Genomic DNA, 16,764 nt, shown 5'->3' on the forward strand with positions numbered 1-16,764 from the left:
TTTGTAATAATACTAGTTGATCACTCAGAGTATTTACCTCACCTTATGAAGAGATGCTTTCAGAGTTGTGTTTAATTTTGTCACTTCTAGATGAAAATAAAAGTGACCATTTGAAGAACATCTGTAAAATTACAACTAAAGACAACCATATTGTAGTTCACCACTGACAGCACTGTCTCTGGAAAGACAATGTGGACTTTATTTTCTGATTTTTCTTTTTTTAGTGTTGTAAGTTTTAAAAGAATATGTATTTTAATCTGAAAAGGGATTATCAAATTAAATGTGATGAGAGATATGAATAAATAAATATAATGAAGAAAGGAATATAACACGAAGTGGCCGGGCACAGTGGCTCGCGCCTGTAATCCCAGCACTTTGGTAGGGCAAGGCGGGCAGATTGCTTGAGTTCAGGAGTTCAAGACCAGCCTGGGCAAAAATCACAAAACCCTGTCTCTACCAAAAATACAAAATATTAGCCGGGCATGGTGGAGCACACCTGTGGTCCCAGATACTTGGGGTACTGAAGTGAGAGGATCACCTGACCCCAAGAGGTCAAGGCTGCAGTGAGCTGAGATCATGCCACTGCACTCCAGCCTGGGCAACAGAGTGAGGCTCTTGTCTTAAAAGAAAAAAAAGGTGGAAATATAGCACAAAGTAACGAACTCAGGCTAAGTTATGAAGATCTTGGAAAATGCTTTCCTTTGAGTACAGCAACAGACATTCCAATCAGAGCAAACAGCAGATTCGATGGTACCCATTTCTTAAAGGGTACAGTGTGTCTGGGAACAGCAGATTGGGTGCTGGAGAGTAGCTTCAAGGGGAAACCAGATTTGACACTGATGTTAGATATGGAAGATAGTGAAAAGGACTGGAGATAGTCAAGTGTTTCTGGGCAACTGGGTGGCTTATGGTAGCTTTAAAAGAAACAGGGCTAATCAAAACCACAGTGAGATGCTACTTCAGAGCCATTAGTGCAGTTATAATAAAAATAAGTCAGTGAAGGGTTTCAACTTTTGGTAATATGGACCTGCTCTACTCAGTGGAGAGCCTCTGGAGGTTGTTGATTTTTAAATAAAATACTTTTTTTTTAATTTGGAGTAATTTTAGATTTGCAGAAAAGTTACAAAGATAGTACAGAGAGTTCTCATATAAGCCCTCAACCAGTTTGTCTCCCTTAATGTTATCTTACGTTATCATGGTATATTTGTCAAAACTAAGAAACCAACATTGGTAAATTATTATTACCTGAATGCCAGTCTTCATTCAGATTTCACTGGTTTTTCCATTAGTGTGCTTTTTCTTTTCCAGGAGCCAGTAGAGGATCCCACATAACATTTAGTTGTCATGGTCTCTGTAATCTCCTCACTCTGAGTTTCTCTTCTCAGTCTTTCCTTGTTTTTCATGAACTTGACAGTTTTGAGGGGGTACTGATCAGAAAGTTTGTCGAATATCCCTCAATTTGGGTTTGTCTGACATTTTCTCATTATTAGACTGGAGGTAAGGGTTTTAGAAAAAATATCACACAGGTATTTTTATCACATTATTTTAGAGGACACATCACTGCTGATGTTAACCTTGATCACTTCATTTAAGATGTTTGCTAGGTTTTTCCACTGTAAGCTTCCCAGAAAGCTTTTCCTTTCCATACTTCTCAGGCTTTTAAGCTTTACATTATATTACAAGCGGTGTTTAATGCGATTTTTTTGGCTGGGTGATGGGAAGAGGGTGGAAAAAAGAAGGTCAGTTACATAGCTAAGGTTGTCGTAATAATTCAAGTGACAGAGGACAAGCACTTGGACTTCTAGTGGCTATAGTAGATAGTAAAATGGATTGGAGATATTCAAGTGTTTCTGGGCAACTGGGTGGCTTACGGTAGCTTTAAGAGAAACAGGGTAAGTCAAAACCACAGTGAGATACCACTTTATACCCATTAGGAAAGTTATAATAAAAAGTCAGATAATAAGAAGTGATGGTGAGGATGCAGAAAAATTAGAATCCATATACACTGCTGATGGGAATGTAAAATGGTGTGGCCACTTTGGAAAACAGTCAGGCAGTTACTCAAAAAATTGAACATTTTACTATTTGATGCAGCAATTCCACTTTTAGGTACATACTTGAGAAATAGAAACACAGGTACACATAAAAATGTATACACGCATCTTCATAACGGCATTACTCATTATAACCAAATGGCAGAAACTACCCAAATGTCCATCAATTGATGAATGAACAAAATGTGGTATATCTTATTCAGCCATAAAAAGGGTGGAAACACTAACATGCTATGTTACAACACAGATGAACTTTGAAAATGCTATGCTAAGTGAAAGAAGCCAATCACAAAAGACCATATATTATGATTCCATTTGTATGACATGTCCAGAATGGAGACAAATCTAGAGACAGAAAGTAGATTAATAGTTGCTTAGCACTGCGGGAGTGGGTGGATGGTGGAGGGATCAGGCTATGATAGGGCAAATGGTATGAGGTTTCCTTTTGGGGTGATGAAAATGTTTTCAAATTGATTATGGTGATGGTTATACAACCCTGAATACACTAAAAGCCAGAGAATTGTACACCTGAATTTCGTAAATTGTATGATATGTAAATTACATCTCAATGAAATTATTACCAAAAAAATCTGTAACACATGGCAGGGGAACCATACTTGTTCAAACTACACTCATTCAAATCAAAGTGCTGGTGGGACACCCAGGTGGAGCAGCTGAAAACTTAGGTTGGGGCTAGAGATATGGCACCACAAATCATTAGCATAAAGGAGTCACTCAGTAGAAAGCAAGATAATTCATTTAGTCCAATTTATTAAATATAGTAGCTGAAGGGAAGGTTTCAAGCAGGGCAACTTCAACATTTAATAGCACTGAATTTTCAGGGGTTAACACAGAACTGAGGACTGACTCTGATATGGTTTGGCTCTGTCTCCCCACTCAAGTCTCATCTCAAACTGTAATCTCCATGTGTGATTGAATCATGGGGGTGGTTTCCCCCATGCTGTTCTCATGCTAACAAGTGAGTTCTCAAGAGATCTGATGGTTTTATAAGGCAGTTTTCCCTGCTCTTGCTTGCTCTCTCTCTCCTGCTGCCTTGTGAAGCTGTCTGCTTCCCCTTCTGCCATGATTATAAGCTTCCTGAGACCTACCCAGCCACGTGGTACTGTAAGTCAGTTAAACCTCGCTTGTTTATAAATTACCCATTCTTGGGTAGTATAATATCTTTATAGCAGTGTGAAAATGGACTCATACAGTTAACTGGTACCAGAAGTGGGGTACTGCTATAAAGATATAGAAAATATGGAAGTGACTTTGGAACTGGGTAATGGGCAGAGTTTGAAATAGTTGGAGGGCTCAGAAGAAGAAAGGAAGATGTGGAAATGTTTAGAACTTCCTAGAGACTTGTTGAATGGTTTTGACCAAAATGCTGATAGTGATATGGACAATGAAGTCCAGGCGGAGGCGGTCTCAGATGGAGATGAGAAACTTATTGGGAACTGGAGCAAAGGTCAGTCTTACTATGCTTTAGCAAAGAGACTGGCAGCATTTTGCTCCTGCTTTAGAAATCTGTGGAACTTTGAACTTGAGAGAGATAATCTGAAATTGGAACTTATGTTTAAAAGGGAAGCAGAGCATAAGGTTTGGAAAATTTGCAGTGTGACTAAGAGATGGAAAAGAAAACCCATTTTCTGGGATGAAATTCTAGCAAGCTGCAGAAATTTCCATAAGTAATGAGGAGCCAAATGTTAATTGCCAAGACAATGTGGAAAATGTCTCCAGGGCATGTCAGAAATCTTGGTGGCATCCCCTCCTATCACAGGCCTGGAGACCTAAGAGGAAAAAATGGTTTCCTGTGCAGGGCCAGGTGCCCGCTGCTATGTGCAGCCTCAGAACTTGGTGCCCTGCATCCCAGACTTTCCAGCCCCAGACATGGCTAAAAGGGGCCAAGGTATAGCTTGGGCTGTTGCTTCCAAGGGTGCAAGCCCAAAGCCTTGGCAGCTTCCACATGGTGTTGGGCCTGCAGGTGCACAGAATTCAAGAGTTGAGGTTTGGGAACCGCCACCTAGATTTCACAGGATGTATGGAAATACCTGGATGTCCATGCAGAAGTCTGCTGCAGGGGCAGAGCCCTCATGGAGAACCTCTGCTAGGGTATTGCATTAGGGAAATGTGGGATTGGAGCCCCCACAAAGAGTATCCACTGGGGCACACCTAGTGGAGCTGTGAGATGAGGGCTACCATCCTCCAGACCCCAGAATGGTAGCTCCACTGATAGCTTGCACCTTGTGCCTGGAAAAGCCAAGGACACTCAATGCCAGCCTGTGAAGGAGCTGCCCAAGGCCATGGGAGCCCACCCCTTGCATCAGCATGCCCACGATGTGAGACATGAAGACAAAGGAGATTATTTTGGAGCTTTAATAGTTAACGACTGCCCTGCTGGATTTTGGACTTGCATGGGGCTACGGGGTTTTGGTCAATTTGTCCCATTTGGAATGGGAGCATTTATCTGATGCCTGTACCACCATTGTATTTAGAAAGTAACTAACTTGCTTTTGATTGTACAGGCTCATAGGTGGAAGGGATTGCACTTGCCTTATCTCAGATAAGACTTTGGACTGTGGACTTTTGAGTTAATGCTGAAATGAGTTAAGGCATGGGGGGCTGTTGGGAGGGAAGGCATGATTGGTTTTGAAATGTGAAAAGACATGAAATTTGAGAGAGGCCAGGGGCAGAATGATATGGCTTGCTCTGTATCCCCAACCAAATCTCATCTTGAATTGTAATACCTGTTATCCCCATTTGTCAAGGGAGAGAGACCAGGTGGAGGTAACTAACTATATCATAGAGCGGTTCTCCCATGCTGTTCTCATGATAGTGAGTGAGTTCACAATGAGATCTGCTGGGTTTTTTTTGTTTGTTTGTTTTGAGATGGATTCTTGCTCTGTCAGTAAGTGGGATCTCAGCTTACTGTAACCTCTGCCTCCTGGGTTCAAGCGATTTTCCTGCCTCAGCCTCCTGAGTAGCTGCACGCACCACCATGCCCAGCTTTTTGTATTTTTTTGTAGAGATGGGGTTTTGCCATGTTGGGCAGGCTGGTCTTGAACGTCTGACCACAAATGATCCACCCACCTCGGCCTCCCAAAGTGCTAGGATTATAGGAGTGAGCCACTGTGCTCAGCTGATCTGATGGTTTTATAAGGCAGTTTTCCCTGCTCTTGCTCTCTCTCTCTCTCTCCTGCTGCCTTGTGAAGGTGCCTCCTTCCCCTTCCACCATGACTGTAAGTTTCCTGAGGCCTCCCCAGCCATGTGGAATTGTGAGTCAATTAAGCCTCCTTTGTTTTTAAATTACCCATTCTCGGGGATCATCTTTACAGCAGTGTGAAAATGGATTAATGCAGACTCCTCTGGCATTCAAGACAACACTGTTATTGAGACTGAGTGATGTCTCCCCTCATTTTCAACTAGTCTCTGAATGAGAATACGTTCTGAGAAATGAATCATTAGACAAATTCATTATCGTGTGAACCTCACAGAACATACTTACACAAACTGAGATGATATATCCTATTGCTCCTGGGCTACAAACCTGTACAGCATGTTGTTGTACTGAAGACTTTGTGCAGTTTTAACAGAATGGTCAGTATTTGTATATCTAAACGTAGAAAAGATACAGTAAAAATATGGTATAGCCCAGGCACAGTGGCTCATGCCTGTAATCCTAGCATTTTGGGAGGCCGAGGTGGGCACATTACTTGAGGTCAGGGATTTGATACCAGCCTGGCCAACATGACGAAACCCCATCTCTACTAAAAATTCAAAAATTAGCCAGGCTCAATGGTGGTCGACTGTAATCCCTGCTACTCAGGAGGCTGAGGCAAGAGAATCTCTTAAACCTGGGAGGCAGAGGTTGCAATGAGCCAAGATCATGCCACTGTACTCCAGTCTGGGTGACAGAGCAAGGCTCCATCTCAAAAAAAAAAAAAAAAAAAAATTACAGTATAGAAGATTAAAAAATGAGTTCAAGACCAGACCGGGTAACATAGTGAGACCCCATCTCTACCAAAAAATACAAAAATTCACTGGATGTAGTGGTGTGTACCTGTAGTCCTAGCTTCTCAGGAGGCTGAGGTGGGAGACGCACTCCTGTCTGAGCAACAGAGCAAGACCCTGTCTTTAAAAGAAAAAAAAAAGATACACCTGTATAGGGCACTTACCATAACTTGTGCTTGCAGACTGAAAGTTGCTTCCAGGTGTCAGAGAGTGAGTGGTGAGTAATGTGAGGGCCTAGGACATTATTGAACCCTACTGTAGACTTTACATACTTAGGCCACACTAAATTTATAAAAATATATTTTTCTTTCTTCAATAATAAATTAACCCTTGCTTATTGTAGCTTTTTAAATTTATGCACCTTTAAATTTGTTTTAACTTTTCTTTTTTGGATGGGGTCTTGCTGTGTTGCGCAGGCTGAAGTACAGCAGCATGATTGTTGCTCACTGCAGTTTCGAACTCCTGGGCTTGAGCTATCCTGCCACTTTAGCCTCCCAAGTAGCTGGGGCTATAGGCATGCACCACCACACATAGAACACAGAAAAGGTACAGTAGGCCAGGTGTGGTGGCTCATGCCTGTAATCCCAGCACTTTGGGAGGCCAAGACAGGCAGATCACGAGGTCAAGAGATTGAGACCATCCTGGCCAACCAACATGGTGAAACCCTGTCTCTACTAAAAATACAAAAATTAGCTGGGCATAGTGACACGCCTGTAGTCCCAGCTACTCGGGAGGCTGAGGCAGGAGAATTGCTTGAACCTCGGAGGCAGAGGTTGCAGTTAGCTGAGATCATGCCACTGCACTCCAGCCCAGGTGACAGAGCGAGCCTCCATCTCAAAAAAATAAGTAAATAAATAAAAAAGGTACAGTAAATTTTAAAAAAACATTTCACTCTTTTTGAATAACACTTAGCTTAAAACACGCTGTACAGCTGAACAAAAATATTTTTCTTTGTATTCTTATGAACTTTTTTCTATTTTCAAAATTAAATTTTCTTTTTATATTTTAACTTTTTTGTTAAAAACTAAAACACAAGCACACACACTAGCCTAGGCCTATACAGGATCATCAATATCACTGTCTTCTACCTCCATATCTTGTCCCAGTGGAAGTTCTTCAAGGGCCATAACATGCAGGGAACTGTCATCTCCTATAACAAGGTCTTCTTTGGGAAGACCTCCTGAAGGACTCTCCTGAGGCTGTTTACAGCTACCTTTTTTCCTGTAAGTAGGGGTACAGTTTAAAATAATGATAAATAGTAAACACATAGCCAGTAACATGGTATTTTATTATCAAGTATCATGTACCATACATAATTCTATGTGTCATACTTTTATATGCAGCCTGCTGTGCGGCTTGTTTACACCATCATCACCACAAACATGTGAGTAATGCATTGTGCTAAGATGTTACGATGCCTTTGTCTTTAGACAGGAATTTTTCAGTTCCATTATGATCTTATGGGACCACCATCATATATGCAGTCTGTCATTGACCAAGGTCATTATACAGCGTATAACTGTACAGTTGTCTTCATTTCATGTAACAGAATGCTTTACCGTAAATGGCTATGGCAATGCCCCTCAAGTAATGAGCAGAGTATTTTTGGAATGACAGAAGTTGAAATTTAAGATTACACTAATTAAAACTAAGTATTTTGGGTATAATTTACAATAATCTATATGGATTTAGAATTATTTCCTTATTCAAGGGAATGGGTCAAGCCATAAAACTTAACTGGCCACGTAGGTCATCGGTTATTCTACACTACCTTATTCCAAATCTGCCACATCTTCCCTGCTCACCCCCAACATGGTGCTAGAGAGAGATTCCATACTAAAGATTAGACAGGTGAAAAGAATAAAAAGAAAGTCAAATGATTCCACCAACTCTTTCAATGATCATATATTCCTTGTTTGGAATTTAGTAAATGCTATTTTAAAACCCAGGAAGGCTGGGCATGGTTGTTACACACCTGTAATCCCAACACTTTGGGAGGCTAAGGCGGTAGCATTGCTTGAGGCTAGGTGTTTGAGACCAGCCTGGGAAACACAGTGAGACCCCATCTCTACACGGAAATTTAGGAAAATCTAGCTGGGCGTGGTAGTGCCCATCTGTAGTCTGAGCTACTTGGGAGGCTGAGCCCAGAAGTTGAAGGCTGCAGTGAGCTATGATTGCACAACCGTATTCCAGCCTGGGCAATAGAGTGAGATCCTGTCTCTACAAAAACAAAACCAAACCAAGCCAGAAAAAGAGATACTTCACAGATTACAGAAGATGTAAGATTCTGTTTGCCTTTTTTTGAGACGGAGCTTCACTCTTTGCCGAGGCTGGAGTGCAATGGTGCAATCTTGGCTCACTGCAACCTCCGCCTCCCAGGTTCAAGTGATTCTCCTGTCTCAGCCTCCTGAGTAGCTGATATTACAGGCGCATGTCACCACGCCCGGCTAATTTTTGTATTTTTAGTAGAGACGGGGTTTCATCATATTGGTGAGGCTCGTCTCAAACTCCTGACCTTAGATGATCCACCCGCCTCGGCCTCACAAGGTGCTGGGATTACAGGAGTAAGCCAGCGCGCCCAGTCTCTGTTTGCCTTTTTAATGTCATCTACTTCATTTTGTAAGTAGGGTATCAAGGAAATAATTATCAAGGTATAGTTTGGGAAAAGGTGAGCAAATCCTTAACAGAGCTGGCCCAAGGTTTTATTTGGTAGGTCTAAATCTTGACCTTATGGCTATGAAATTTCAAGTTTGTGCTTGAATACATGATTAAAAGAATGAAAATGAAATGACCAATAGTATGTACCATTTTAGTTTTTATTAATAAAATAGAAACCTAGACTTGGACAACTGCTTTATTCTTGCATCTAATCTGACCATATATTGGAGTAGCAATTCTTTATAAAAGGACTTAGGTGAGAACTATCAATATATCAGTTCCATCAAAAACTCTAGGTTGGAATATCTTAAAAACAACAAATTAAATATGAGAAAGCACAGAAATCTCTCCCTCAAACAAGAAGGGCTTCCTTTAATAGACTTTAATATAGCTCATTTACAATCGTATGAAAATCCATCAAGATCAATCATGTTGCACAATCCCTAAAGGATAAAACTGAGGGAACTCATGGATAATTTTCACAGCTTCATTGTAAAGTCCAAGATCTGAAAGAAACATTTAAGCAAACATTTAATCTACAATGGAAAGTTGTAACATCAATTATTATCTAAGATATTTTTACCTATTTCCTTTTTCTCACCCTTTTGGAAGTGAGTTTTCTAAAAATGGAGATATGGATTATGGATTCTTGTATTTAACTGTGGCGCCAAAAAAAAAAAGACATGGGAGTACCATCCATTTTGATGTTCATTATACAGGCAGTTTCTGCCTGGTAGTGTTTTGGGTGTTATGCATTATTCAGTTCCTTCAATTCAGATATTACAACAAAAACAGAATACTATTTTCGTTATATTTAAAAAAATTATCCTTCAACAAACATTAATTAATCTTTACTGAGTTTCTTACATATATAAGCACTACTTAAAAGCAGGCCAAAACAAAATGTACCCCCATTTTCCTTTACGATCACAAAATTCTATAGAAATTGAAAATGTGGCAGTACTAAAACTCTAGACCAATATATATCAAACTAAAAATAAAACTGTTTTCCTGTATGTTATGTAATTGTATGTAATACATACAATTTTGTATGTAATACAAAATGTATGTAATAACATACAGTTATATAAAACTGTATGTTATGTAATTACATAAAACCAGTCAATACTAGAATGCTTTATTTACCAAAAGGATGGTTATCTTCTTTAAACTGGACATAAGATGTACACAAGATGGTGGCCTTGGCGGTTACTCTTCCAACCACTTCCACAATTCCAGAGATTTCTTCATCAAGCTAAGACACAGAACAAGACATCGATTTGGTGATATCACATTTTCAGTTGACAATTATTTTGGAAAACTGTTATACAGGTTACTAATCTATCACTTCAAGTAACAAAGTAATTTTAAGAATTACCAGTGTAAAAGTTAAAATGTAACTTGTTAACAAATGTTTGAGTACTTAACTGTCAGCATGTTAAAATTCCTGCTACCTTTAGTAGTAGCTTCAAGTCCAAAGCTACAATTCAAGTTAAAGACAAAATCACTATTGAAAACGTCCAGCATTTCTATAAGCAGTAATTTCCTATGAGAGGAATCTTCTATAATCTGTATTTCACAATGTGTTCTGTATACATTAACCAAACAGCATATGGATTTGTCTTCACAAAATACCAAAAAAAGTTTTAAGTATGTTAAACATAAAATGCCAACATAAATAAGTAAAAACTGGAAATATATGAACAAAAATAGAAAATAAAATAAAATTGAAAACTCTTGAGGGGCTGGTCGAGGCAGGAGGATTGCTTGAGACCAAGAGTTCAAGACCAGCCTGAGGAACATAGGGAGATGCCATCTCTACAAAAAACAAAACAAAACAAAACAAAAATTAGCCAGGCATGGTTAAGCATGCCTGTAGTCCCAGCTACTGGGGAGGCTGACATGGGAGCAACTTGATCTTGGGAGGCTAAGGCTGCAGTGCGCCACGATGGTGCCACTGCATTCCACCTGGGGCAACAGAGTGAGACCCTGTCTCAAAACAAAAAAACAAAAACGAAACAAAAAACCTCTTGAGGAAGAAAAAAGCAACGTAAATTTTTCTTATGTGATTTTATGGTCTTTCATAAGGAATGAGAATTGTTATCCAACATTTATGGGATATGTTAAAAAATCATGACGCCCAAAAAATCATTGGTTAAAAATGTAAAAGGAAATATAACGAGAGTATAGTAAAAGAATTAAATTTTACAGCCAGGGATGTTTTACCAGCTCATCCTTTTTAAATCCATTGCAAAAATTAGAAACATCAGCAACAAACCAAATCAAGATGAAGAATTAACTATAATATATAAGAGACTTATTAATACTTAAACATACGGGTTCCATCAACTCGATGGTTCCATTTTTTCCTTCTCCATCTGAAAGAATAAACATTTTTCCGGTGGGATGAATCTAAAAACGAAACATATAATTAAAATCTCACTAAAACAACAACAAAGTTTGACAAAAGATGAGTACATTGATCCTTAGTTGAGCACAAATCAACTGTTTCTTGAACAGTTTATTCATTCAGTTTATTCAACTTATTGGTTCAAATTATAATCTTGTTATCAAATCTGTTCATGGAACACACAGTTAATTCTGAATTTCAGATAAACAAGGATTTTTTTTTGTAGTGTTAAGTAGGTTCTGTATTTGCTAAATATGGCAACCCTATTCTGATAACAAATTAAAGGAAGCCCACCCTAAAAGTGAAATCTGCTGGCACTCATGATTTAGACAGTACATATCCCACGGAGGGTATGTTTTAAAAAACAGGCATGATGAAGTAAAAGGAGAACTGGTTGCTAGAATATCTGGGTCCTACTCCTGGGAAGCAGCTGTAAAGAGCGCTGTCAGATCGCGTTTGAATGCCAGCTTTGCCATTTGCCGAGTTTCTGAGCATTTTAGTCAACCACCTACCACTCCTACTCAGTTTCCCTACTTGGGAAGTCAGAGCAACACTCATTTAAGGAAGAGGATGTGTGGATGAAATGAGCTACTAAATAAGTCTTTATATAATAGTTTTCTTTTCCTCAGCTTTTCAGGTCACTGATTTCAAGACTTTGGGCCTGTTTCTCGCCTGTAGAATGAGAGAACTTCACTTTAATACTGGGGTTAAATAACTCGTTACTACGGGACCCAAAGCGGACAACCAAGGCATGTTTTACAGAGAAGCGATTACAACGAGGAAACGAGGTTTGCAAAAATAAGTAATTTCAGAAGAGAAGGAAACCAGCAGATTAGTTTTGTCTGCGTCCGTCACGTCTGAGTAAACTAAGAAATCTGAAGGTAGATGTGGGAGTGGTGTTTATAATTTCCCTTACGTAAGCACGGCTAGAACGGAGGCGACGGGCACTGGAATTCAGAACTCAGCATTTGAAAACACTGTTTCCGTGCCATAAAAGAGCGCCAAAATGGGGCTACAACGGCTAAAGAATTTCCAAAAAGTTCCTTGTGCAAAATAAAAGAGTCGGGAGCGCAGTGATCGGAGGCTTTCCGTCCTTTTTCATCCCCCGTTATCCAGGCGGGGTCCCTCCCTCCAGCTACGGACTTGGGAGCCCATGACTGCGAACCCGCACACCTTTTCCAGCCTCCCTACGAAGCAGACAGGCTTGTCGATGAACTGAGCTAGCATGCCGGCGTTGATGCGCGACCTGGGCAAGTCCATCATGTCCACCATGATTATGGTCCAAGACTGCGGCTGGCGGGAAACCCACGGACGACTGAAACTGTGCGCCCCGCGGGTGTCTATGGGGCAGATTCCTCGGCACCAATCAGCGAAGACTAGCGCTCCAGCTTCGCCAATTAAATGCGCGGAAACCTAAATCGCAAGGGGTGGAGAAGGGGCTGGATGAGTCCGGAAGTGGAGATTGGCTGCTTAGTGACGCGCGGCGTCCCGGAAGTTGACAGATACAGCGCGAGAGGCAGTGGAGGCGGGACTTGGATAGGGGCGGAACCTGAGACTACCTTTCTGCGATCACAGGATTCCCGGCGGTGACTTGACCCCGGAAGTGGGGTGTGAAGCTCCGGTGCTGGTGCGGCGGGGGACTGCGGCGCCAGCCTCAGGTACCTCGTCTCGCGGGAGGCGCCGCAACCTTACTGTTTCCCCATTCTTCCCGCGAACAGAGTCAAAAGAGCTAGGCGGGAGTCGGCACTAGCTGCTGCCGCGGTGCTGTGGGTGCTGCGTACCAGCTGTTCACTGTTGTCCCGCCTTCCCTCTTCCCAGTTCTGCGTGGGAGGCGCGGGAGTTTTGCTGAATGATACGTGGTGTGGCGTCGGGGTTGTGATACCCGCCCCCTTGGAGATGGGGAGCGGGGTCATCAGTGATCTTGATCACTTTCTTCAGGCTTTTGCCACTTGTTGGCTGAGTGTCGATTTACTCCCTTAGCTGCGTCACTCTACTTTCTCCACTTTCTCCACCTGTAAGAAGAGAGATTGATCCGATTACTTCTAAGACGTTTTTTAGCCCAACCTGGCCACACTGCGGAGGCGCCAGTTCTTTCACCCCGCTAACCCCTCCGTGTTGGCAGCCAATAGAAGCACTTAAGGATGGGTAACGGGGAAGAACCACTGGCCAGTACTAGGGGAGACAAGCTTAAATCGTTGTTAGACCCCGAGCTAGGGTTCCCCGAGCTAGGGTTCTCCCTTCTGAGGCGTGTTTTCCCCATCTGCAAAACGAAGGGTTAGGCGGAATGATTTGCAAGGTCCCAGTTGACTCTGACTTTTGGCCATATGTTTGACTCAACAGTTTAAACCCCCTCAGCAGTCTTTCTGTCGTTGCCCTCCACACTGCGAGACTCTGGAGGGCGATCTGGAGGTCTGGAAGACAACCGATTCCTGGGAGATTTGGGGGTAGTCTCCAATCTGTCCCTGGCTCATCTTGTGACCCGAAGCCGGCGGCCTTGCCAGGAATATTCTAGAATGAGTGCACATAAAAATACCTTCAAACGGTACGGTGGAAATTGGACAGAAGTTTTAATTGGGTATTATAACGTTGTGGAAACTGAGTCTGTGAATTGGCCCAAAGCTACAGAATTGTCATCGTTCAAATTCCCTTAAGCAAAAAAGATCCATTTTGAGACTTCACGTGGCAATTTAAGATTGGAATCTCATGTACGATAATTAAATGATAGTCTCCCTTAGTGTTTCCTTAGCACTTAATAGGTTTGTCTTAGTTTTACTCAGTAACAGTACTTTAAAGGATTTCATTAAACAGATGTAGAATGTGTGTCAGTGGTGTATAAAAAAGTGGTTGTATTGGTGCAAGTCAATAAAGTCTATTTTATATTACAGCTTTAAGTCTTTTGTACTTTAGCATTGTTTTGCAAAGCAAGTTGATGTGCATTATATAGGGGAGAGTACACACATCAATGTCTTTAATAGCATTTTTTTTTTTTTTTTGAGGCAAGATCTCTCTCTCTGTCACCCAGACTGGAGTGCAGTGGCATGCGCATAGCTCACTGCAGCCTTTAACTCGTAGGCTTAAGCGAGCCTCTCACCTCAGCCTGCCAAGTAGCTGGGACTATAAGCACATACCACCACACCCAGCTAATAAAGATTTTTTGTTTGTTTGTTTGTTTTGTTCATATGGGGCCTCGCCATGTTGACCAGGCTTATCTCAAACTCCTGGGCTCAGGCGATCCCTCCCTCCCCCGTCTCCCTCCCAAAGTACTGGAATTACAGGTGTGAGCCTTGGTGCGTACCCTGTAATAGTGATTTTTTTTTTTTAAAGAGCAGTCCTGAGAGTACCAGATGTTAATGTCGTTGTTTACCTGCAGTTAGAAAGACCACTTTTAAGCAAAGGCTTTCTTTTAAAACAGGGAGATGAGCAGGAAGATGATTTAAAACAGCTTTTTCGTGTATTTTTGAGTCACTTAAAATATTATAAAATACATGATGTACAGAAAAAAGTATAGCTAGCCGATTTGCATAGTTTTGAGAGAAATGAAATGAATCCATGGGGCCTGTCATTCAGCTGAAGAAATGGAACTTTACCAGTTACCAGTAAATTTTACCAGTTTGCACTTCCCCAATGAAGCCCTCCTTGCTACAGCCATAAGTAAACACTATCTTGAAATTTGTGTTAAGCTTCCTAAGCTTTTCTACGTGGTTTTATCACACATGCAGGCGTTGCTAAATGGTATGTTGTTTAATATTGCCAGTCTTTGACCTTTATATAAACAGAAACGTATGTATCTTCTGACTTCTTTTGTTTGTTTTTGAGATTCATCTATGTTGACGAATGTACGTAGATCATATTTTTTTTTCTGTTACAGGTAGGCATGAGTGGGACAGTAGTGGGCTCTCCCCCAACCCACTAGAAATGTTGGGGGATGGTTTGGCAATTACCGAATTTGCTTCTCTAAAAATGATAATTCTGCAGCGCCAGGGAGAGGCCATTTCCTGATGGTCCACACCTGTTATCAAAATGTTAATTGAATGTAGACCCGAGGGAGAAACAGCTTCCTGGGCATGCATATTAAGAGACAAAAATGGTAAAGTATGATCTTCCAGGTACACTCCACCGGAAAAAGGAAGCAAGCCTCAGATGGGCGTGCATGTAACTCCCTAAAAACACTTCCCAGGGCTAAGGAGGGCTCTGTGCCTGCCGGCTGCCTATCCTAAGGAAAGGATCATGGGAAAGAGACAAGCTTGTAAAAGTCCTAGGATCGGGACCGGGCGTGGTGGCTCACGCCTGTAATCCCAGCACTTTGGGAGGCTGAAGCGGGTGGATCACCTCAGATCAGAAGTTCAAGACCACGCTGGTCAACATGGTGAAACCCTGTCTCTACTAAATATACAAAAAATTATCCAGGCGTGATGGCGGGTGCCTGTAGTCCCAGCTACTCGGGAAGCTGAGGCAGGAGAATGGCGTGAACCCGAGAGGCGGAGCTTGCAGTGAGCCGAGATCGCGCCACTTCACTCCAACCTGGGCCACAGAGCGAGACTCCCTCTCAAAAAAAACAAACAAACAAACAAACGAAAAAAAAAAAAAAAGGATCAACTGTTAAATCGGACACTTGACCTACTCTCTTTAACCTTCACATTCCTGCTTGGGTCTCTAACAAGCACACCTTCCTTTCTTCCTGTTTTAAGGCCTTTTAAAGTAAACTTCCATTCCTGCTCTGGAACTTGCCTGGGTCTCTTTTTCTGCTTTATGCCCCTCAGTCAAATTTTTTCGTCTGAGGAGGCAAGGACTGAAGTTGCTACTGACCCGTAAGGATAGGCCACCGGTAACTTGGGGTAACTTGGATCTCTGCCACTAGTAAAAAAATGATTTCCCTAAATGGTGGTACCAGTTTACTCTCTTACCTGGAGTATAAGACAGTTTACAGTTATTGTATATTCTTGGCAACTCTTGGAGTTTTTCCCCCCAATTTGATGGATATGAAGTGTTTTTTTGTCGTGACCCTAATTTGCACTCCCTGATTACTGAAAAGTTTGAACATTTTTTCAGATTTTTATTGGTTATTTATGTTTATCTTTTTTTCCTTGATTTTTCTTTTTCTTACTTTTAAGAGCTTTTTATTAGTGAGATATTGTAATGGTACAAGTGTTGTCTGTTTTTGGCCTATCTTTCCGTTTCCTTCCTTCATTCCGTCCTTTTTTTTTTTTTATTAGAAAGACCTCTTTTAATATAGTTAAACATTTTCCCCCTTAAGTTTAATGTAGGAGAAAAGTCCATTAAAATCTCATTTATGAATTCTTTGATACATCGTACTCTTAAAGGTATTCTATTTTTCCTAAAATGTTTAGAGTTTTGCCTTTCATATTTAATAGTCCGTCATCTAGAATTCACTCTTCATGTATGTTGTCAGATAAGTCTCCAATCTCTGTTTTAATTTCAGTTGTCCTAATGTGATTTGACTGTATCACCTTTTTGCCACCTTCACTTGTCACCTTAAGTTTACAGATATGTGTGGAGTCAATTCTATTCTATGGATCTATTTTTCTATCCCTGAACCACTACCTATTTTCTTTAATAGTGTAGCCTTATCATAACTTTTGATGTCTGGGGCTGTGTTCTCAGGAATGTCTT

General features: G+C 41.2%; 2 protein-coding genes across 8 annotated transcripts in view; one reads left to right on the forward strand and one right to left on the reverse strand.

Moving 5' to 3' along the window:
• Positions 1 to 9,069: 9,069 nt before the first annotated feature.
• On the reverse strand, positions 9,070 to 12,441 carry RPA3 (replication protein A3). Its single transcript, XM_009452642.5, has 4 exons — positions 12,307 to 12,441; positions 11,061 to 11,135; positions 9,870 to 9,978; positions 9,070 to 9,229 (listed from the first exon to the last, which is right to left on the reverse strand). The coding sequence occupies exons 1-4, from the start codon at positions 12,403 to 12,405 to the stop codon at positions 9,147 to 9,149; spliced, it is 366 nt and encodes a 121-aa protein (XP_009450917.1). The 5' UTR covers positions 12,406 to 12,441; the 3' UTR covers positions 9,070 to 9,146.
• Positions 12,442 to 12,692: 251 nt separating this feature from the next.
• Positions 12,693 to 16,764, forward strand: part of UMAD1 (UBAP1-MVB12-associated (UMA) domain containing 1) — a 238,278-nt gene continuing 234,206 nt past the window's right edge. For 3 of the 7 annotated variants that reach the window (XM_063813760.1, XM_063813763.1, XM_054687038.2), the window contains exons 1-2: positions 12,699 to 12,791; positions 13,474 to 13,675. The gene's annotated coding sequence lies outside the window, so the exon portion shown is untranslated. Of the gene's footprint in view, positions 12,792 to 13,473; positions 13,676 to 16,764 lie in introns of all 7 variants that reach the window. The other 4 variants (XM_063813759.1, XM_063813761.1, XM_024357571.3 and 1 more) reach the window with 3 other exon arrangements.

Source organism: Pan troglodytes, chromosome 6 (assembly GCF_028858775.2).
Source record: "Pan troglodytes isolate AG18354 chromosome 6, NHGRI_mPanTro3-v2.0_pri, whole genome shotgun sequence".
Taxonomy (NCBI): domain Eukaryota; kingdom Metazoa; phylum Chordata; class Mammalia; order Primates; family Hominidae; genus Pan; species Pan troglodytes.

Bases quoted from the DNA above. Each gene is read 5' to 3' on its own strand.
- RPA3 (XM_009452642.5), bottom strand. From the start codon at position 12,405: ATGGTGGACATGATGGACTTGCCCAGGTCGCGCATCAACGCCGGCATG. The intron at 11,136-12,306 runs GTGTGCGGGTTC...TTTCGTTTTTAG, and splicing joins TCGTAGGGAGGCTGGAAAAG to ATTCATCCCACCGGAAAAAT. The intron at 9,979-11,060 runs GTATGTTTAAGT...TCTGTGTCTTAG, and splicing joins CCATCGAGTTGATGGAACCC to CTTGATGAAGAAATCTCTGG.